The sequence below is a fragment of the Argopecten irradians genome, chromosome 3 (genome assembly GCF_041381155.1).
Source record: "Argopecten irradians isolate NY chromosome 3, Ai_NY, whole genome shotgun sequence".
NCBI lineage: Eukaryota > Metazoa > Mollusca > Bivalvia > Pectinida > Pectinidae > Argopecten > Argopecten irradians.
This window is the reverse complement of record NC_091136.1, coordinates 26,352,769-26,377,020: the sequence shown is the minus strand read 5'-3', so window position 1 is coordinate 26,377,020 and position 24,252 is coordinate 26,352,769. Positions and strand designations below refer to the sequence as shown.

Sequence of the window (24,252 nt, the reverse complement as noted above, 5' to 3'; positions counted from 1 at the left end):
ACTGACTAGCTTAATGCTACAAGCCAAACTGACATTTCTTTGATTTTTCATTCGTTTATTATTGACAATATTTGTTTTTTAAGCATGAAGTTGTCATACCATATGTCAAGTCCTTTTAATATCAATGGCAAATTATGATACATGAATCGCTATCTTTCGAGCTGGTATTGTACTAGTACCTTAATTTGTATCATAAATTTCCCACTTCGATTAATTAAACATTAACTACAAGATAAAGGAAAAGAGAGGCAAAAATTGACGTTTCGATAGAAAAAAAAGAAGTCAAAAATGAACATTTTATTTTAAAAAAAGAAAGAAAAGAAAGTGATATATTGCTTATTGAATATAGTCTTAATGCAAACTATCAATTGCTCAGCTACATTCCTGTTATATTGCACGTCACCGAAAACTCTCATTTCATAAAATGAGTAATTTTGAAAGACTTAATTTAAAATGTCACGCCGGGCGGTTGTTTTAACATTGTGCTCCTTCATGTATACTCAATGCCTGGCGCGCACTTGTGAAAAAGGTGCAGAAGTTGTGTAAGCAAACAGAGAAAACGGGTTGGTTCCTTCCATTCCCATCTGCAGGTAATATCAACTTGGTTTAATGATAATTGGATCCTATCGCTAGCATCAGCATAGTGTCTGTATATTGTTTTATTTTGGCACGTGTCCAGAAGACTCCGCTACTTTAACATAACCCGTAAAAATGGAAGCATGTAGTGTCACTTTATATGGCCGTCGATCGAGTATTGTTTTCTTCTTAGTTAAGTCAGTAGACAAAACATCTAGCTACATTGTGTATATAGATTCATCTTATCCGTGTTAAATACCAAAGAGAGATTTAAGTTTATTGAAAATTGTTAAATACCACTAAATATAGATGAACGCAATTGCAGCGAGGCGTAACGGCCACGCCTGCAGGGGTCGGGACGAAGCGTAGGGGTAGCGGGGCCAAGCAAGGTCGATTACTACACCAGTGTGCATAACATAGCAAGGACAACAGCTGTCACGTACACAACACTAGAACTATTTTCTGGCGCAAGTTCATGGAAGTGATTGACCGTGACGTCACAAAGTTGCCTGGTTACTGAGTTTTTTTCCCTTCCAGCGCAAGATTATGTACAGTACGAGAAAGGAATTTTATAGTTCCGTTACAGTCCAAATGGCGCATGTCTGGTAATATCACAGTAGGTCCCAAATGAAATAGACAAATTATGTCAGCTAATTACGTTATTTCGTGAATTTTATGCATAACGTGGACATTGTTTATCTAGATAGCCGTATACAGACAATGGCATAGCTGATCACCATTGAAATAAAATTTAGATGAATATTCCGGATGTAGATAGAAATTATTGATTTCTGTAGTAAGATCTATTGATTTGACAAGAAAAAAATCAATAAAAATAAAATTTGATTATTTTCAGTTTCTCTTTACTACTTTGTAATTAACTACTTTTATCGTTATCAATGGTCAGCGGGCTATAAGCGGTGAACTTTGACACCCCATATGCCTATCATCTATCAAATCCATCATCGAAGTGTTTTAGAGTGAAAACCAAAAGCCGCCGAAGGACGTGTGACGTCACGTGTGAAAAGAGGAGGAAGACAGATCTAAGCCCGAGAAATGGCGACTCCATGATCCTGTCGTCTAGGGGTGACTACGCTGGACACTATCACGTTGTCGTGGAGTTCGGACGTTTCCAATAATTGGCACATAACTTCGAAAGTTTACTATTGAAGAGGTTGTGTCCCCTAAAGCGGCAATGGCTGCAAATATGTATCGAGTTGGAGGTACGTACACAAATTTTGAGTGCAGAGAGCATGGACGGACCCACTCGGTTAATCGCGTCGGGATACATTTTAAAAATACTTTTGTTTTAATCGGATTACAAGAGCTACATATTTCATACTAAGTTAATGTCTATGTATTGTCTAGAGGAGTTTCTTCTTGTTATATAGGTATAAATATGATAATAATGGTCATATTTTGGACACAAAGTTATTAACGAAGGTGAGGGCCTCAAGGGGAGGTTGTGATGCGGTCTTAATGATCAAAGTAAATTTTCTACTTCGGATTTCAGAAAAGTTTCTTGTACAATGTATAGAATTTTTATTGCAGTCTTTTTTATGGGTTCATTTTCCATCATTCTCCACAAATTTTGATTGTCATAAACCGGGTTAAATGAGTGAAATACGGTTGTGTGGACTATTTTTTGTTTGCGGACTATTATATCGGCCGGTGTTCACACAAAGACCTTTTTTGTTCTGTCTGCAGATTATGTCTTTTTCGAAACCTCTTCGACAACACCATATCAAATCAGACGGATTGAAGAACTTAATAAGGTAAGTGTTAATCATTATATTGCAACTTTTGTTTAAATATTAGAATTTCTCGAAATTCGCAATGGGGCCCACATAAAGGGGTTACGTGTGAGGTACGGAAGGGTTTCGATTCCGTGAAGTGTGTTACTGATTACACATGTCGTCATGATGGCTCGATTACATTCAGACACGATTTACATTTCAGACCCCAAATGGCAATGTGGAAGCAAAAGTTATGTGTTTTTACCGGAGGAGGGACATCTCAAGCTCCCTTACGCTACTTGCAGACAAACATCAAAGTAAGTTGTTGATTGTGTATTTCCCTGTCGGAGACTGATGGCACGAGTGTGCCGGGGACATTGGCGATGGGTGGTGGGGGTCGACATTAGAAGGCATCGGTTATGGCAGTTCATCTGGTCATAAAACTCAAAGGAAGTCATTGAAAACTTAGATTTTGTACAAGCATGTGGTGAACATAACACAAACACGTGGATTTTACTACTAGAGTGGAAATAGTCCGGCTTTGCTTGCATTTGATTGGTGGAAGACCGTTCATTCATACAGTTGGGTGTTGCGTTCCACAAAATGTAAACAACAGCTTATAAAAGGGATTTTCAATGAATTTTCACACGAAACATATTTGACAGTCACATGTTTACATTTTACTGACAATTTGGCACACATTTCTATAATGTTACACGAATATTTCATGTATTTCCTTGATATTTTAGTCAGAAAGTCAACTGTGAATTTCATCATGAATATTCATCTTTCTGTTTTGTACATTTTGATATTTTTCAGAAAGAATATTAAAATGTAAAACAAAGACTTAAAAAGTTAATGAAGAAATTTCCTATATTAAATTCTGCATATGATGTCACATTACTGTAAAAAGATTTCAATGTATTTGAGTACACAAATTAATTCCAACATTGTTATATTGCTTAATTTAACATTTGACAACAAGCAGTGTAACAATTGAAATTGTTTGTGTATTTTAGAACTTCAAGTTATATTTGTATATTTTTGTACTTTTTTTCGAGTTTATTTTATGTTGTGTGGTTCCATTTGGTGTAAATTATCAAGTAGAATCATATTTGTAATTAACATACAGTCATCTATGTGAACCAATATATTGGTTAAGCACATTTCAAGAGAATTAATGTTTTGATCTTGATTCTTCTGTCAACCAATTTATTCTCGAAGAGTTCATTACATTATACTTCTTTTTTTAGTGCTGTTTATTTTATCTGAACTTTCCTCTTATTTTGTTTTCTTAGAATTTCTTAGATATTTATTATGCCAGCAACAATGTTTGTTTGCTATAACCTCTGGAAAAATAATTTGATTCTCTCCAATTTGTTTTATAGCAAAATCAAGAGTTATATAGAATGTAACTAAGAGTAAAACAAAATGTGCAATCATCATATCGGATACTGATAGAGCATTTTTTTTTTTTTTTTTTTTTCAAAAAGTTTCAAACTTCTTCATGAACATAGTACACAGTCAGTGCTAAATATAATATTTCCGTAACTGTCATATTTTTTATTTATTAAGTTGCTTGAAAGACTTTTTTATTTTCTTGTGTCAATTCTACTGAAATTTTACACATTTTCAGAAAATACTACACTATCATTTTCAGTTATAGTATTTTCATAAAAATAAACATGCATTAATTATATTATGCGAATAATTCAGCTTCCATTCTAATGTTTTACATCATTACCAAACAGTAACTGTTAGTGTATACAGCTAGCGTATTTTCCATGTGTAAAATTTTATTTCAAATAGGAAGAAAATAAAGCCGTGAAGATCATGCAATGGAAAAAATGTAAAAATTCTGTTACATAAGTAACCTTACATATAGCAAAATACGTTTTTGACAAATTATGTCCTTTGACTGTAGAACTTAACTGGTGTTTAGCCGACTGAGAAATCCAAAATAGATAGACCTTTAATTACTCCATCTATTTGGTTTGGAAATCTATGGGACATCCCCATTTTATTGATGAAAAAACAGTTTAAGAATTAAAAAAAATCTCAGAGAAATTGTGTGAAAACTGCACACTCATATCCTTAAATAGTCAATATTAAATAGGAATTTAGGTGATAGAGCAAATGCCAAACATTATAAATTTAGTTGGGTATCGGGTACTATTATAACACTTACCTAATTTTTTTTTTCAAAATTAGAGAAAAGCTAAAAGTGCAATTATAAATAAGTTTTCAATAAGTGGTTTAAATTTGTTTCAATCAATTTGGAAGAAGAAAATAAAATACAAAAATAAACTTGCACAACAAACAAATAAAAGAAATGTTTGTCAGATCAAGTCGAGGAACTTTCAAGTTCCACATATGGTGATTTGGTGATGGGTTGTTATTTGATGGTATCCTCATTCTAAAATTTATTGATGAATATCTGACAATTTTTGTTCAACTCAGGTTCTGGAGAGGGTAAATTGAGACCATCTGACACTCTGAGTAAGTCCAAATAATTTAGCTACCTTCTATGCATGTAAACAAATCTGGCTATGACGACTCTTGTCTCCCTTGCACTAATGTTTCATGAATCTGGATGTTGTTTTAAATGATGTTGTATATATATATGCTTCAATAATCTTTTTTTTTTGTCATACAGGCAGGGAAATGATGATGAAATTTGATGTTATTGTCATTACAATTGATTTAGATTAAAATTAAACTTTTGAACATTTAATTCAGAAGTTACGGTAATAGAATTGGGATTTATGTATATCTCAACTTGAAATAAATGTTTTACAAGTGAGCACAAGGCATGCCAATGACATTTTTCTAATTTGTAGGAAAAGAAAACTTAATGCTTTGGTTTATATTTGATTACTTATTTTCCAAACACATGTAACCTATTTTCTTTGCTTCCTTACCAAGTATAATTTGAATTTTAAAGCAAAAAGAGAAGACATTTTAGAAGGACTCATACCAAATACAAATACAAATTTAAGTGGGAATGTTCTTGACTTGAGCATCCTGTGTTGAAGGGTCTGGTCTGGTATACGAGTTCCCGCTTACCGAGCCCAAGACCAATATTTGATATTTTGTATATACTGTATAGATTTGCTACTAAATCTCTTTTTCCTTCTCACAAATTTCCTTTTATGAATTTCATATGATTGAATAGTAAATACTTCTCAATCAAAAAACATTTAGGACCGACAAAAATAATTTCCCATAGCATTGTTTTTTCCTTTTGCATATTTTGCCATTAATATTCTATAAGGAATGTACTTTTCAATGCCAAGAATTTTTCAATCACATCACTCAAGAGAATTAAGATGGCCACAGTATACCAGCTAGTGAACTGACTAACTTTCTGTACCACGGTCGGAGACAGTCTCTTTACTTTTGGGGTTTGTGTTTCTTTTGACATTAAGACATATGTATATGACGGTTGGAGTCCAGATTGTCTCTTTGAACAAGACACACAACCCTGTAAAGCATGTTAAGATCCTCATGTATGATGTTGAACGAGATAGCCAGCAGCTACTACAATTTTGCAAGGAGAATAACTAAGTCTGCTTCAGTGAGATAGCAGTATGATAATGACAAAGTTTCTCTATTTCAAAGAGACATAACACAAATACTGATACACTGTAGCCTCCCACAGTATACAGGCATCCAAACACACTGATTATACAGGGGAGCGTTCCTTATTTAACTTTAGCTTCAAATACCTTTTACAAATTAACACCCAGGTATACAGGGCAAGCAAATCAGCAAGCAAATAAAATACTGATTTAGTTGTAACATATTGAAAAGTTAAAAGATAATAGAAACAGATTACTGTATGAAATAGTATGATTTCATTATAGGAATATTACAATGGCAGACAATTTGTATGATTTTTTTCCCCGGGATATATAGTTGTTACCATATGTACTGTACATGTATTGTTTGTTCCTTATTCTTTGTTACATTCAAAGTCTTAATCCTAAAAGAAATCTGTTTTCTTAGATTCGGGGAAACTCTTCTTTCAGTATCTTAAGATGTTCTATCAACTTTTTCATAACGTCTAATTAGTATAAATAATCATTCTTTTGTCCAAATATATCATTAAATCACATTTTTAAGGGTTTTTCATTGACCTAATTGTCACGAACACCACATGGGTATTGGTGCTTCTCTATCAAAAATCATTTAGGGCCTCATCCAACAAAGACGTTTACTTTTTCACCCATAACATAGTGATAAATAGAAGTTACTAATTAATTCACATTGTAGACTTTGATTGTTATCATTAATATTTTGTTTCAGCATTTATATAATTAGCTGACCAGCATCTTGTTACATCATTCAGATCATTGATCTTAACCTGCAGGCAATAATATAACTTAAAATAGAATATACTGTATTCACCGTAATAAGTGCCCAGGACACTTAAAAAAATATTAAGTGGGTCACGTAGGGAACAAAAATGTAAGTTGTAGATTACAGATGAAAAACCTCAAGAAAAAGTCAGCCATATGTTAACTCTTTCTGTACTCATGGCACATTAATCTGTCACAGTAAATCTGCAGATGCATTATTACATTGTGATTCACATGAGAAAGACCTGCAAGTTGATTAAAATGGGATACAACACCAATGCTATAAATCCATTGGATGACAGGTATTTATATAACTTCAACTTCTCCATAAGAGGGCAGGGACGCTAATTACAACGAATACAGTAATGCTGGATTTTATATGATTGGTTAATCAAAAGTTTAATACATATATTTAATTCAGCTTTATATGATGTAAATGAAAAATTCATTTTATTTAAATCTGGTATCAATGTAAGATTAACAAAACTTTTTCAGAAGTTATGTGCAAGGTTATCATGAATATTAACAAGATTTTTTTTGAAATTCTACACAAGTATGTAAAATATAACATACTCAAACAAATGATTATGACTTCTTACTAAAATATGATACATAAAATATAAAATGAATATGTTCAATTAAGAATTTTAATGTAACACTTTAGATTAGCAAAGGGGAAAACTGAAATATATCCTAAGGGATATAACAATATGGGTAAGTGAGATAATCAGTAGAACATATTATATGTCTAGAGTGTTACTAATGAAATATTTTACAGTACATTTCCTGGAAGATATAACAAATTCTTCACTTAACAGTCACACTGCCTCTCTTCACAAAGTTCTGGATGAGCAGCTCTGATATATGAGATAAAACAGAACACTTTTGACAAATTATCCTTTTAGTAACCTGCATGACTTTTTTTTACCCGAGTTCATTGTGTATATATTGATGGCTTGTATTGATTCATCAGAAAGTGGAATTTGCTATACAATTACCCGCTGGCTTTGGATTTTAAAATGCTTACATGAATGATCAGGTACTCCTATAAATGTATTGCAGCCTCGAACAGTTCCAGATTTCTAAATAATACAGCCTCGAACAGTTCCAGATTTCAGTGTTCGACTGATGATTATATATTGATTTACATGTATGTTAGGACGATGAACTGAAGGCTACGTGTTGTAAAGTGCTGTAATATTGAATTTCTCATGTATGTAAAAAGATACAGAAATGCTACCTTGAGAGGTTGAAATAATAATATTGATTATTCATTATATGTGTATGAAAGCAGACCTTTGCTCTCTATATATAGTTTACATGTATTGTTGTGAATCTGTTGTATATTTTATGATGGTATTGAAGTCCATAGATTTGTGGATTCGTGTTTTACAAAGGATGATGTACATAAATGTGGCTACCATGGAGTTGTAATGGACATCTATGATTGTGCATGCTGTATTGATGCATGACAAACAATATGAACATACAATTGGTATTCAGGACCACCTGATTTTTCAAAACTTTATTGCTGCAGTTGGTTACTGGGTCAAATGGATGCTTAATTTAATAAAAAAAAAGTCAGTAAGAAACTCTGGATAACTTTTTAACACTGGGATAGACATAATTTGGAGTATAGCTCTAACTGTATAAGAGTAAATTTCTATGGAAACTTGAATGTGATTTGGAGGATGTCAGAACTTAAATTTACATAGAGCATCATTAATATGGATGATGCCATATAATTATTCAAGCCTTAAAGTGAATAGTCGGCAAAGGAAGGCTGAAGTCGGTAAAATGGTGTTAATATATCCAGTATGATCTCTTATGAAATAGAAAAATAAACTTTCCTGTCAAAATTGTTCTGCGTGCCAAGAAGTTAATTTAATTTAAAGGAATCCTAACATGTCCTCAGGGCTGGCTATGTTCGTGTTGACATTTCTATGCAGCCTCATATTCAAAGAGTTATTTTTAGAAATGTGCTAAATTTACACGGGCTTTTCCATAATTTCAATGGTCAAAACTTGACAACATAAGCAGAACTGGACCGTCGTTTTGATAATGAAGGACTTCTGGAAGGCCAATGAATGCATTTAGTTTTCTTTGCCCGACTATTCACTTTAAGCAAGGTATAAATGCATATTTTGGAGGATAACTTTCAGATTTACTATGTTCCTACTATGGTCTCTATGGGAAACTAAATTTGGAAATATACTGCACCTTTTACATAGACAGATGCTTACTTTGGAGGGGAAAGCTTTCAGAGAAAGGCCCCTCTAGATTAAAGTATATATGTACTTTTTGCACATGAAAAGGTTCAACTTGGGGGATTATTTTGAATTGTAACACTAATGCAGCCTTGTTTAGAAGACAACAAAAAATTTTCAGATTAGATACCAGTTATATTGAACCTGTTATTCTGTACAGTATAGACTGTATAGCCATGTGGTTTTTTCCAGTAGTGGTAAGGAAACGTAAAAAATAACCATTCCTCTTTATGTTAACAGCGACACTTGATGACACTGAACTCGAGGCTCGGGTTGATGACATCACAGACAAACAGAAGCACCAATTAAAGCATCGGGAACTGTTCCTGTCGCGCCAGGTGGAGACGTTACCTGCCACACATATACGGGGCAAGTGTGTGGTGACTCTTCTCAATGAGACGGAGTCCCTCCTGTCCTACCTAAACAAGGAGGTGAGTTCACCTAGTCAACAGTAGGGTGAAAAATGGATTATGTAAGCAGCACAGGCTTTCTCATTAGTTTCTCATCAGTCAAACATCATTGGAAAGCCAAAAAAAAGGCTTGTAGTGATATATAGTAATATTTACAACAATGGTAAAATATCTACTTTTTAGCTGTCCTATGTAGATGCTTGGTGCATGTACTTTTGTGAAAAGTAAATACCCTGGAAACCCAAATGTAAACACTAATGAAGGCAACCACATTTTCACTAATAAGTAAAGCAGAATATTTTGACACTTAATCAACCATGCCACACTTTTATGTTAGATTAAGATATAGGGCCCAGTTGTTCAACAAGTGATATAGCTTAATTGCTTGATTAGTGAAATCCTAATGTTGTATTTGCTGCAAAACCTCTGATTATATGTTGTCTAAAGATGGTAAGTGGGTAAGGAATGGAGTTTTTATAATCTTATTCAATTTATTAGAGTTAATACTAAAAGAAATGATTTAATCATCATTTGAATATTTTCCCTTAACAGTGATTAGCCTAATTATCTATTGAACAACTTGGCTCTGGTAAACTCTTGAAAATGTTCTGTATACAGTAACAAATATTCATATTTTATATATGTTCATGACACTTTAGATAAAAATCTTTGTTTTAGGATACCTTCTTCTACTCCCTGGTATACGATCCATCACAAAGGACACTATTAGCAGACAAAGGTGAAATCAGGGTTGGTGGACGGTACCAGGCCGAGATCACAGAGCTGCTCAAAAATGGTACACTTACATTGATGAATTGCCGCTTAACATCTGCATAGTACAACAAATTTATAAATCATAAATTTAAAGAATGATATATCAATGTTTTCCATAAAGGATTAATTTGATTTAAAAAGGAAATAAAAAAAAAAGATACATTGATTTATAAATGGAATACTTGTTTCTTTTTCAACAGCCAAAGAAGAGGATACCCGTAAAATGGAGGACTTGGAGGAACTTATATGGGATCCTAACAATGTTTTAAATGACCGACAAATTGATCAATTCTTAATAGTATCAAGGTAAAAAAAAAATCTTCAGATAAAAAAAAAAATCTTAATCTTCAAACTGTAGTATCAAGTTAAAACAAATCTTATTAGTATCAAGATGAGAATTAAAATATCACAAAAGTCACATTATTTTGGAAACTTTGAGACAAGTTTTATACTTGCATGACCATGACTTCTATATAATTGTTTGAGCGTATTTCATAACACAATATAGGATAAGAAGCTGGTGAGGAACTAGAAGTAGATTTGTAGGACTATCTTTAAGATTACATGATGATACCAAACTTTCTATAAGAAATAGTGATTATTAATATATTGTTGTACTACAGATCTGTAGGTACATTTGCCCGTGCTTTGGACTGTACAAGTACAGTGAGACAACCTAGTCTTCATATGAGTGCCGCAGCAGCCTCAAGGGACATTACTCTGGTAAGTTGGATTTAAGAGGAAAGAATTTCTGAATGATGAAAAAAGACACGTTGCTTTTCGTGCTGTTTGTAATGTGAAAAAATATGGTTTTGAATGGTAGTGGCTTTGACTGACAATCAGATTTATGACACTTTCATTCCTATACATTTGTTTTGACACTTGTAAATTTTTGGGTAATTTTGCGAGAGAGCTTGAACATGAATTCACAACATATTTTTTACACAAAAGTATTGACGTATAAATTTACATTAAATTCACATAGAACATTTCAAAAAGATTAATAATTTTTTATAGAAAAAAGTACTATTGTATGCACTAAACAGGGTTATGTGATCAAAACAGGGTTATGTGATCATAACCCAAAGATTAATTCGTGGAAGGAAACACCTAAGAAATACATGTTCAAAATGGAAACCAGTTGATGTCTATAATTGTAATTTCTCATATTTCTTATTTCCATGCAGTTCCACGCTATGGACACACTACACAAAGCCCACTATGAGGTCGCTAAAGCTGTGACCAGTATGGTTCCATCTGGTGGCCCCGTGCTTTGTCGTGATGAAATGGAGGAATGGTCAGCATCCGAGGCCAATCTGTTTGAGGAAGCGTTGGACAAATATGGAAAAGATTTTAATGATATTAGGCAAGACTTTGTAAGTTTAAATTTTCTTATGTCTAATTTAGCTTAAGTTAGAGAGATTTGTTTTAATGATAATGATAATTGAATATTTGCAAAATCGCTGGAGTTATCTGTACTTGTATGTTCCATAGAAGAAGGCAGTTAAGAACATTTTTACGTTATTGATCAGTTTAAATGTTTAAATATGGATTTGTTTTAATGATGTATTGTTGTATTTCAGTTGCCATGGAAATCTTTGAAAAGTATTGTAGAATATTACTATATGTGGAAAACAACAGACAGATATGTACAACAGGTAAGGAATACTACTCAAATAAGGTAGGGTTAAAAATGTTACTTCCCCTATAAGCTATATTGGGTAGTAATAGTAAGGTTAGGTTAGTAATATTTACATAGATACTGATTGCCAAGTGATGTCTGTATGATAAATATCATAAGGCGAAAATCAAATATACTGCAATCTCGCATGCACCATCCATACATCAGTAAACAACACATACTAGGAAGGCCAGGACTTGGATGTTGATAGGATGTTCAATTAAAATGAAAACTATCTTTTTGTCAACTTTTCAGATTTCTATTAAGTCTATCATATAAGCTATTTATGACATTGGCAACATTATGTCATTGAACTACTTAAATTAATGGGTTTTAAACAAATCTGATTTATTTTTCTTCAGAAAAGAATCAAAGCAGCAGAGGCAGAAAGCAAATTAAAACAGGTGTACATTCCTAATTAGTAAGTATTACTATATCAATTTCTCATTGATACAATTGGTTTAATTAATAATAATTAGTGGGTACTCTGATACTCCTCCACCTCCAATCCCAATCTCTCCCAAAGTGCATTGCAGTCCCCACATTTCGCCTCTGTAAACGGCCCACGGAAATTTCAAAATTCTATCGTTATTTTTACACATACCAAATTCTTAAATACATATTGTGAGTGTCCTTTTGAATCATTTTCTTGTAAAAGACTGTCAGTTCTGACATATTATAATTTGATCATCAATACAGTGTTTTTTTTGGCTGATTCTACAGCCGAACTTAGGCTGTTTCCCCTAGCCAAAAAATGCCTTATTTTCCCAATTTAGAAGTCAAATTTCCCAATAAAAACTGATAAAATTCAGAGACATTTGTGTTGACAATTTGAACCAGATTTTCATTCCTAAAATGTGTAAATATAGACTAGTCTACATTACTTAAAACAAAAAAAAATGGGATTAGAAGCAATTTTTATTTCACAAAATGAAAACAAAATTGAAATGAGCATAACTAGGTCGCTAGGTGCACCTTCAGTTCAGAGACGTTTTACAGACATTCAAGCTAATAAAAACAATAGTTAACTGCTTTTAAGTAATATGACAATGTTTCCAGAGTTAACTTACATTATTAGTCGTCTAATTATATTTTTTTTTTTACATAAGCAAGGAGTTTTTTTTTGTGTAAAAATGATCTCTGTTCAAGATAGGAAGTAGCACTTGGGATCTAATAATGGAGCCGGAATTCAGGCATTTAGAAAAAAATTAATAGAGAAACAAAAAAAAAGTTTTAAAAATGCAAATAGTGTTGCAAATCAATTGTTTAATTTTTCTTCTAAAAATAGAAGGAAAACATCTTGTGAAATAGAATTAGAAATGTTTATTAGATAATTCTTAAGTTTATGATTTTCTAATAAGTACAGTACTGCGATAAGAAAAAATGGTATTTTTTGGGGGCAAGTGGAATTTAATTTTGGGCAATTGCAAGTGAATTATTTGGTTCTTCTTGCCCGGGTCAAGTGATTTTGAAATTTTTTTACACTCCTGAAATTTTTCCCAATTTCTTCCAAATTCTGAGTTATTTTCCGAATTGAAAAGGCATGGGCTGTTGAAAATAGTAAGTGAAAAAAACACTGCAATATCAAATCAAACAATTATGGATTATTTTGCGGATACTCTAAGTAAATGTAAGTAAATAGTCACAATTTGCATACGACGTCCGCCATTTCAAATACAGTCATAGTGATGTCATATATACAGGGGGTGCAATGTATTAAACAATCGTCATGACATAATATTCTATGACTCGAGGTCAACGGATGGCCAGTCCATGAGCTATTGACAGTGGTGAATATGGGGCAGACTGCAATGAACTTTGGGAGAGATTGCTCCAAAACCCAGCATATTTTTACATCCTTAATTAGTTATTGCTGTTAAAAGGGTAATCAACTTATATGTTATAAAAGCTCTGTAAGAATTATTATTAATCAGATCAGTATTATTAATCAGATTAGATCTGTGAAATGAAAAAAAAAACTTATTAAGAAAGTCAAGCTTGGCTATAACCTGTTTGTAATATTTTCAGCAATAAGCCAAACCCAGCAGCAATTAGTGGGAAGATGAATGGCGAAGATGGACAGGTATCTGGGAGAGCTTGTGAGAGCTGCTATGGTGAGTTGAAATCATTATTTACTTATTCCTTGATACACATTGTATATTGTATTTGTGAAGATTAAAATAAATTCATTCTCCAGGATCATGAAGCATTCTTAGACTTCTTAGTATTGATAATTTCTAGAACGTCATCTTTTGGCTAAGTTAAAACGTAACACAGCTTTAGATTCAAGACTGTTTCATGACCTTAATCCCAGATGTGGGGCTACTCCTTGATGCCAATATAAATCTTATTTTCTCTGGGTCAACATGAATAATTTTCACTTTTATGGAACACTCCATTGTTACAAGATCTAACTACTGTTATTGGATACTGATATTTTAACAGTAATTTACAGTAAGATATAATATGTTTCAGCTGGTCACTCGAGTCAATGGTACTCATGGGGCCCGGCACACATGCAGTGCAGGCTCTGTTCATCCTGTTGGATATACTGGAAAAAATATGGAGGTCTTAAAATGCCCACACGCTTAGGTAAGCTTTAATAGTTAGTGATCCAAGGGAGATAACCCTTTAATATATTTTGTTATTTTCTGGATATTAATCTGCAGGTTGATTTTGGGAAGATCTAATTAAAAAAATAAAAAAAAACCAATAAAAAATAATTAAAAAAATGAAGGGAAAAAAACAACATCATAATAATGATTAAAGCTGTAAGCTTTTTCAAAAAGTCAAGTTCATAAATTCATGTATAATAAATATGATGAATAAATATATAAAAAAAAATCATAAATTTCAGATGGTGAGCGACCAGCCCCCACTCAGAGGCAAGGTAAGCTTCCTAAGATCTTTGATTGGCCACATTCTATAACTAGATAACTAAAAGTCAATGTTTCATTTCTTGGTTTCAAATTTGATATGAGATCAATCTTAATACTTTTCAGCAGTTTCATTGATCTAGTTTTCAGTAGTTTCCTTGGTCTTTTTCAGAGCGTATTGCACAATTCAACATGATCAGAATGCACCGATGTACTATAGCGGGATGTGGCAAGGTAGGTACTCAATGAAGTCATCATTGTCATTTGTCTGGTATAACATGATGATTAAAGAAATGTAGAACAAGACAGCATGTATACTATAAATCAAGTGAACTATTATGTGAACTAAAAAGGCAAAATGTATTTGAAAAGTTAATCATAGATATGAAGATATTTGTTTGGGTTTAAATATATATTTTTTTGGATTATTTAATTAATACCAATCTGTTAGTTTAACTAATTTATTAAAATTATTTTTATTTCATCTAAATAACATTAGGATTTAGATTAATATATGATACCAAGAATTGTTTCACATTATATTATATAACAGATTTAGATTTATATAATATCTCAAAAACTAGTGATGAAGGAAGACAGTTTTAATGACTTGTGTCCTATCCAGGCACTTTATCTCCTATCCAAACATATACAGCTACACCACTGTCACAACATTACATTAGAATTGTTTCCTATACAGGAGTTCCGTCTGAAGGCTCATCTGGCGAGACATCTAGCCACAGCCCATGGCCTAGTAGTAAGTGCTGGTAGTCCGAGACCTGTAATGAAGACGAGGGCAGCCTTCTGTCTCATCACCACATCCCTGACCAGAATATCACGACGTCTGTGTCGAGACATCCTAAGGTCACGACGAGCGGCCAGATCACCGTTCACACCAATCAACATAGCAGCTATCAAACAAGAATGTAAGTATTTGGTTTGATTAGTTTAATGTCATTTTTAGGACTTTCTTAGGCTCTGTCAAAAAGAAAAGGAAATAATACCTGAAGAAAAACCACCAACCAGCAGTCTGCACCTGGCAATTGCCCCACATGGGATTCAAACTCACAATCTAGAGATGGATGGCTTGTGGTAGTCATGACGGGACATATTAACCATTGGCCTCTGTATTCCCTACTAAGTGCTAAAGATGCTGTAGTTTGTAAAGGCAGCTGGTCAAAAAACAGATATATTTAGGATGAAATCATACCTAAATGTAAAACTAAAAATGAATTACCAAAGATTGACTGATTAGTTTGGAAAACTCCGAATGAAGAGTATAGTATCTATTAAATGGAATCTGCAGTTAGAATGGATTTATAATGATTTTTAGCCTGAATGAAACAATTTTTTAGATTACATTTCATAGCTATAAGTAGATTTTCTTGAACAGTAGAAACAACAAAAAGTAGTTCTTCATTAATTAGGAACCAAGTAATCAAAAGGAATTTATATGATATAACAGATATTTTTGTCTGATTCCAGGTCAACTACGACTTGCCGAGGTTGGTAACTACGAGCCTAATATTGAACCAAGGAAGCCAGCCACACTCGATCCAGTTGTGGCCAGACTGGGCATCAACATTAAAATGGAAAAACCTGCACTACTCAATAAATCAGAGTCGGACCATGCAAAACCAGCCAAGCTGTACTTTCCTGTTTCTGCATCTCAGCCAAGGCCTATTGGTGAGTACATATAGGATTAATCAAGTATTAAAAATGGCTGCTATTTCTTGGCACACATTAAGCTAGATTTTCCTGACAGAGTGTATTTATTTATATATATTCTTCATCATAACAGATGTGTAGATACAGGAGATGAGTATTGTGGAAGTGTTAGCTGTAAGATTCAGGTTAATACATAATTTATAAAAATCTTTATACATTTCAAGTGGATACACTGCTGTTTCCATAAAAATAAATATTACATCGTTAAGGTGGACGTGGTTAATATCAATCTTGGGATCCCTCAGTTTGCATGCAAATTGGCCCATGTTTTAAGCTTGTCAAAATTCCTATCTGTTGACCGCCTAAATGACAAGACTTATCACTTTCAAATTGGAACTGATCTTGAGGGAATAGACTAAATTAGTGCTTTTATCTAAATTTTTACTGGCTAGATATGAGTTACCAAGTATTTACCATAAGAAATTACATAGTCAATCAGTTTACTCATTCACCTCTGAAATTCAGCCTTTGAGTCTAAATGGGTGTGATTGCTGATTAAAAAAGACGAGACAAGGAAGCCTGAACTATTTCCTTTTCTTGTTGACAGAGCCTAAGAAAGTCCTAACTATTTCCTTTTCTTGTTGACAGAGCCTAAGAAAGTCCTAACTATTTCCTTTTCTTGTTGACAGAGCCTAAGAAAGTCCTAACTATTTCCTTTTCTTGTTGACAGAGCCTAAGAAAGTCCTAACTATTTCCTTTTCTTGTTGACAGAGCCTAAGAAAGTCCTAACTATTTCCTTTTCTTGTTGACAGAGCCAAAGAAAGTCCTAACTATTTGATTTTCTTGTTGACAGAGCCTACGAAAGTCCTAACTATTTCCTTTTCTTGTTGACAGAGCCTAAGAAAGTCCTAACTATTTGATTTTCTTGTTGACAGAGCCTAAGAAAGTCCTAACTATTTCCTTTTCTTGTTGACAGAGCCTAAGAAAGTCCTAACTGTTTCCTTGTCTTGTTGACAGAGCCTAAGAAAGTCCTAACTATATTCTTTTCCTGCTGACAGAGCCTAAAAAGTTTTAACTATTTCCTTTTTTTGTTGACAGAGCCTAAGGCTGCAGAAGTGGAACCCTCCTCCATGCTGATCAGTGGCTCCCCGTCGATCATGAAGAAGAGGGGATATGAAAACAGCAATGGTATAGATGGTATGTATCAATTATGCATGTGTTGGTTCACTTGTTTTTGTTATAAAGTTGATAACTAATATTTCACTGGGGATTTTAGGCCAACGTTATTGGATCACAAATAAAAAATTTAGTAAATCTAGAAATAGAATGGTTTTCTTTTTTGAAGCAGTTGCAACCTCCGTGAACAGAGTTATGTGGACACATATTTTTATATGGAAAAGTAATTAAACCCTTTCGGATTACTGAAATTTCTGAAGGTTTTTGATAAAGCAAAAATAATTTTGTGCTAAATCCGAATTGCTCCAAAATAAATTTGAATTTATGGATAAGAATTATTTCATTAAATCATCCACATCACATGAAGACTCTATGTGTTTTATTGTGGGACACCATAATTTAATTGATTTGATTAAATTCAGAAAATTGATAGGGATAAAAGTAGTATGTATGGAGTCCTCGAGTCAGGTGGATAATTTAGGGAAATAGACCATTGATTTTTTTTCTTTTCCATTTCAGAATATTTTATTGTCAGATGTTATAGACAATCGGAATTGGGCAACAGGCAACATGCCTATACACGCCCTCTCCTTAGACCATTGATGAATTTATTGTTGAGTTAATTAACTTTGTTTACTGTAATACTGTTGAGTTCATTGTGTTCATGAGTTGATGGTGGCGGTAGTTTCGCATGTCTGATTTTCTGTTGTTTTTGTGTTGGCCAGGACCACCCTCCAAGCGGCCGTCCATGGGAGTCATCCGCCAGATTGGCTCTGCTATGAGGTCTCACAATATGGTAATTACACCACAGTCCTGGGAGCATCCAGTATGATCTCTGTAACCTTGTAACGTAATCACTTCCAACCCACTAACTTAACCATATAGTTGCCTGATTCCTTATACCTATCTGTTGTTCAAAATTATTTTTGTTACTTTTTTGCATGACATGTCACAAATTAGGTCACATATGGGCTACTGTTCATGATATCTATGGGAGAAATAAATAGAATAATATGTATAGGAGAAAACAAATAATCACAGCCAAGTTATAACATGATAGGTTTTCTTCAGCATTGAAAACGCTAATTTTTCTGCTTTTGTAATTTGGAAGAGTAAAAAAAAAATGGGAAAAGAACACAATTGGTCGGTTTTTAACAGCAATTAAATTTTCCAATAATTATATATTTTCAGAGGGGTAGTGTACTGAACCACAATATGAATGGGCGTGGCAAGATGCCAGTGTCAAAAGGAATGAAGATGCACATGATAAACTGGATAGATGCTCCCGATGATGTATACTTTGTGGCTACTGACGCCACCAGGTATTACAAATTGGTTTTTTCTTTTAAACATTTAAATTTCATTAACTTTTCAATTCAATCACAGAAGTTTTGGAGAAAAAAAAACCTCACTCTTTCCTGCTTCTACCTGATAATTACTTCATTTTGAAAATAACCAATGTTTTCTGTTTGCATAACTGACATTGCATTTGGTTTGACACTAGTAATTCTAGCCATATTTTATTCATAAACAGTACCATCTCTTCTGAGATTGACTTAACATTTCAAACATCACTCACTACTAATATATTTGGGGTTTTTAACATCACACCTAATCTGTTTGTTTAGTTTTCGTGTTGGGTTGGATTTGTTGTGGATTTCAGTGTTTCACTCTTCTTTTCAAGATATGCGTACTTAATTTCTTTTCTTGTCCCTTCGCAGGAAAATAAGGAAGCAATGGAGCTCTCAAGATTTCAAAAGAACGGCGCGCAATCCATGGAAAAACATGCTAATCAAGCCAGCAATGGGAGGAGCTGAGTCAGACATTGTGGTCCTCGACTAAATTCAGCTAATTAATAAGTCAGCTGTTGTAGTGTCCATGCGGAGTCTTCGTCAGAGGCGTCAGGGCTCCTGTTCTTCTCCACATAGTGCTCAAACGGTGGACTGATTCTCTTCTCAGTGGACTTGTATGTTTCTGTAATAGCCGAGTCTGTTAAGAGGAAAAGTGGGGTTGTTACCATTAATTTTTGTACATCGGACATGTCCTAATAATGACAGTCTATGTCTGAATAATACTCCTGGCACAACAGTTGTTTTGGCCGAGTGTGCAGAATACTGGAAGATCCAGTGTCGATAGAGTCTTGGCAACTCCCAGGCGGTGGGGATGCAGGGTTAGGGGTGATGGGGAGACGCATGTCTATCGGGGGTCGGGAACCTGTATATTAAGTTGGGGTTGGTTAGACACAGCAGTCTGTTGAGTGTGTGTGTGCGTGTTTGGTTTTAGCAGCTGGTGCTGTCAACACTGATAACATAACAAATTAATGATTAGTGCATACTTTTTGTGTTCATCTTTGACAAGTCATACTAAAACTATTTATACAATTGTGGTTATAGAGAGTGGTACTAAAAAGGTCACTTGGCAGATTTCCCCCAGGCATAATATTGAGACTTTGCCTGCAATGACATGCACTTGGATATCTAGGCTACTCTGGAATACCCAAATCACTCAAATGAAAATGAATATTGCTATTAAAATATTTGTGTATGTGTTTGCATTATTTAATGCATTGGTGTGTGTTAATAATGCACTATACTTTGTTGGAGGATTGACAGATAGTATGATTCCTTTGGTCATGTGAGTGAGTTTATCTGAGGCAGCTGATGAGACTGAGCTGGTATCCGCTGATCGCCAGCCAGATAATGTTGCCCATTTGTACAGGTTATGGATAATGGTGTGGAGAGTGAGAGAGGCACCATGGTAGTATTTAATTAATAGATTGAAGGAATCGCTTATAAAAATTCATTTGTCATTATTTTTGTATGTTTCCCAGTACTATGACTCTAGTACTGTACTTGTAAATAGACGAAATCACCAATCCATCCTAGTTTTGTTTCAAACGTCTCACAAACTTGTTACTATTAAAGTCGAACTCTGTTCTTACTACCATATTACATATTTCTCCCACCACCTGTCCGTGGCATATATTACATGTATATGCTTGATACTGGAAATCCTATGAAAAGTACATGCCTATTATCTGTCAATTCGATAATCACTGATTACAAATGGGTTTCCTTTCCTTTATTAGAGCATTATTTTATGTTAATTCGAAGTATTCAGATGTAGGGGTCCAATTTCAATTTATTCAAAACTGCTGGATTTGTTGTTTCATGTTTTCAAATGAAAATAAATTGTGTTGCTTCTTCAGATCTCACAAGGCATGCAAGCATTAAGTATGTTTATTTCAGATCAAAGAAAATTAAATATTGGGTCTAGATAAATTTGTTGCAGCAGCAATATCAGGAACCTGGGTTTAGTGGAATACATTCACACATAAATCATGTAAATTTCTCATTGGTCCATTGAAATATCTTTCATTTGGTAAAAAAAAGAATCGGTTATTTGCTACATTGTGTGTAAGATTTCAAGTTTTGGATAAAAAGTAAAAAACTGTTCAGTTAATTTGTTATAGTTTTCTTTAACATTTCAAATCACTGAGTGAAATTGAAAATCATTATTTGTATTTTTTTCAACTTTTGTTTGTTAAACCAGTTAAAACCATCAAAGATCCTTAGACATTTATTTACTTTTCTGCACAATCTTCACCACATGTTAGATTTAATAACAAGAAAAATCAAATTGTATATAGACAAGATTTAAATTTGTTTCAGAAAAGTATTATTGATAAAAATTTTTATACGTTTCTGGTTGAAGATGAAATATAAGATATTTTGTCCGCCGGTCATCATCATAGCTTAACTTTGTACGAGACTTAATTTATTCAATTGTATTCATACCATCTTCTGTTTTTGACTTACAAAACCATCGAATCATAATAAATTAAAATATTGTAAATAAATTACAGATTCAGTCTTTTATTTGTGCTCAAATGTGTCCCTGTGTTTGCCTTAGTAATTTCATATCAGCTTTACACTCAAAGGAGAAGGTACGTTAAGACTTGAATATGGCCGCAAAATTATTTCTCCAGTAAAGAACAACATATTTTGCCATATAACAGTTTGCTAACACATTACATCCCGAAAATATCCCGCATGGGCCAATTATGTTCACTGTGATGTCAGTTTCCCGCCATTTTTCATAAAAATCCTTGAAAAATCATACTTTTTGAGTATTTTTCTCTAAAAATGAATGTGGCCGCCTACGTGGAGCAGAAAGAGATTTTCACACGTTATGTATCGTGTATTTACGCATATTCATGCAAAATATAAAGTTGCTCCAAGGTGGCGGCCAAATCTATTTCAAGCCTTTTCTAACCTAAATATGATGAATTTCTAGCAAAATTTGGCGAGAAGAGGAAAATCAACAATTTGATGATGTCATAGGTGCAGCACATCATGTACATGGTTATAAATGTTTTGATGAATGGCAAGTATGAGAGTATTTATTGATGTGAAATTGATGTGGATCAGAGTTAATATTTTTCGGCCTGAAAAATTAAAGGGACAATTCGCTCTAAGACTTCATTAAAACTTGCACATATTTCGGAAACAAACCAGTTCTAATGGAAATTAGATTAGTTGGTTTTACTGTGATATGTCAGAAAAGCCCACTGCAGTCAAATGTATGTGAAATGTTCAATCGCCATTACACATAGCCTTGTATGCCGAACCCTGACCCTTGCCTGTGTAGTAAAGCATTTTTTGTCTAGAAATACTCAAATCGCTCTTACAGTTGTGGTAACATTATTAGATGCATGTTCTTGTCTAAAAATAATTTCATCAACTCCTCAGTGGTTATGTATTGCATTTGTTTAACGTGCGTGACTTTGACTCGGGTAAGGGAACAGCGTACATGTTGTACCTGCTTAATCGTGTTGATCAACGATCTGGAATTTCAATGGTATTAATCAAAATACTTAACAATGTTGTGGAATTTGTCGCTATTTCTAGTCATATGTTTCATAAGGACTGTAGAACAATACATTAATGTCATATTTTGCTTCGTGGTTATGTAACGAATTAGCCTTACTGAATTGTCCCTTTAAGGCCAAATACTGGTCCTATCATATATACTCCTTTGAGAAATGAGAATGAATTATCTGAGATGAGATATCCTACTACATTTATGGTCATTTAAAGATGTGTCAGGTAACATGTAGCTGTAATATTGCTGATGTCTCTGGTTGAGGGCTAATGATTGTAGATTGTCACTTTAAACACTTCACCATCATAGCTCCAGAACTCACCATCATCAGATGGTAGGCTATTCAAATCGCTATTCGTCCGTGGTCAGTCGTCCCTCGTTCCTTCCGTTAACAATTCTTGTTATCTCTATTTCTCGGAAAGTGCTGAATGGATCATTCTCAAATTTCATATGTAGGTTCCCCAAGGGCCCTAGTTGTCCATATTGCGATTTGGGGCCGCTCGGTCAACAAGATATCTTGGATTTTTAGCTCACCATCATCAAATGGCTATTCAAATCGCTTTTTGTCCGTCGTTCGTCCATTCGTTAAAAATTCTTGTTATCGCTATTTCACAGAAAGTACTGAATGGATCTTTCTCAAATTTCACTTGTAGGTTCCCCTAGGGCCCTAGTTGTGCATATTGTGATTTGGGACCGATTGATCAACTAGATGGCCGCCAAGGAGCCATCTTGGATTTTGATAGTTAAAAGTTTGTTATTGCTTTTCTCAGATAGTATTGATTGGATCATTCTCAAATTTCACATGTAGGTTCCCCTAGGGCCCTAGTTGTGCATATTGCATTTTAAGACCAATCATTGAACAAGTTGATCGCTAAGGAGCCATCTTGGATTTTGATAGTTGAAGTTTGTTACTGCTAATTCTCAAAAGGTACTGAAGCGCTCCGTCTCAAATTTTATGAGTAGTATGTTTGAAAAAGTTTAAAAAGTAGAGAAAAGATCTATCTTTCCATTGTCAGACATAGATCATTCTTTGGTGGGCGCCAAGATCCCTCTGGGATCTCTTGTTTGTTATCACTATTTCTCAGAAAGTACTGAAAGAATGGTTCTCAAATTTCATATGTAGGATCCTAGTTGTTGTTGACCTTTGTAGCCACAGGGACCTGGCATGAACTTCTCACCAACAGTATAATACTGTTGGTTAAAAATTTGTGACAGGTCCCTGTGTATGTAGCTATAATGGTCAATGATAGACCTTGTACTGTAGACCAACTTGCGAGGACTAAATTTAGTGTTGTTTAACAACCTTTCTGATGTTTTCACATAGATTTAATTTCGTGATTTAGTATTACACTATCTTCTAAGAACATTTTTGCAATATAACGATCACAAAATTTAATGGCACAGGATTAGTTGATTTACGGTAATCTACCAACACTGATCACAATAGATATTTATGTCGTTACAATGCGAGACGATAAGTTTATAATCAAAGGTGCCTTCAAAGTAATGTCGTTGGCAATCAAAAGTTACCATGGCCCAGTATGTTTATGCAAATTGAGTTTAAATTTATAATTCCTACTATGTTATAAATCAAACCATTACCAAACAACTCTGACTTCTGTGAGAATCCAAAACTTAAAGAGAGACATGTCAGAAAAAGTTGTGCCATTATTGTATAAAGCAATCAATGACAAGCCAGTAATTGTGCAAATATCTATATGGAACAAGAGCACAGTTGATGCAGACTCTTGAGCATGACTGGAATTCTTCTGATTTTACTATATTTCTGGATGGAAACGCTCATAATAATTGCATTGTGTAGTACAAATATATGTAGGTGTAA

The 24,252-nt window shown here is 33.8% G+C and overlaps 1 protein-coding gene across 3 annotated transcripts; it reads left to right on the top strand.

The window, feature by feature from the left end:
* The first annotated feature begins 1,579 nt into the window (after positions 1-1,579).
* Positions 1,580-21,384, top strand: LOC138318010 (metastasis-associated protein MTA3-like). Of its 3 annotated transcripts, XM_069260023.1 has the most exons (21): positions 1,581-1,799; positions 2,284-2,351; positions 2,536-2,629; positions 4,773-4,811; positions 9,181-9,371; positions 10,029-10,146; positions 10,325-10,430; positions 10,748-10,847; positions 11,312-11,500; positions 11,708-11,782; positions 12,168-12,226; positions 13,834-13,919; positions 14,281-14,397; positions 14,663-14,695; positions 14,854-14,915; positions 15,382-15,607; positions 16,167-16,367; positions 17,448-17,546; positions 18,251-18,321; positions 18,717-18,847; positions 19,247-21,384. In XM_069260023.1, the coding sequence occupies exons 1-21, from the start codon at positions 1,772-1,774 to the stop codon at positions 19,365-19,367; spliced, it is 2,214 nt and encodes a 737-aa protein (XP_069116124.1). In that variant the 5' UTR covers positions 1,581-1,771; the 3' UTR covers positions 19,368-21,384. The 3 variants fall into 3 exon arrangements, with proteins under 3 accessions (XP_069116125.1, XP_069116126.1, XP_069116124.1); XM_069260024.1 differs by lacking the exon at positions 4,773-4,811 and having other exon boundaries at positions 1,580-1,799; XM_069260025.1 differs by lacking the exon at positions 18,717-18,847 and having other exon boundaries at positions 1,580-1,799.
* Positions 21,385-24,252: the final 2,868 nt, after the last annotated feature.

Excerpts from the sequence above, each read along its gene's own strand:
- LOC138318010 (XM_069260023.1), top strand. The coding sequence starts at position 1,772 with ATGGCTGCAAATATGTATCGAGTTGGAG. Across the intron at positions 10,431-10,747 it reads CAATTCTTAATAGTATCAAG|ATCTGTAGGTACATTTGCCC; the intron begins GTAAAAAAAAAA and ends GTTGTACTACAG. Across the intron at positions 18,322-18,716 it reads CTATGAGGTCTCACAATATG|AGGGGTAGTGTACTGAACCA; the intron begins GTAATTACACCA and ends ATATATTTTCAG.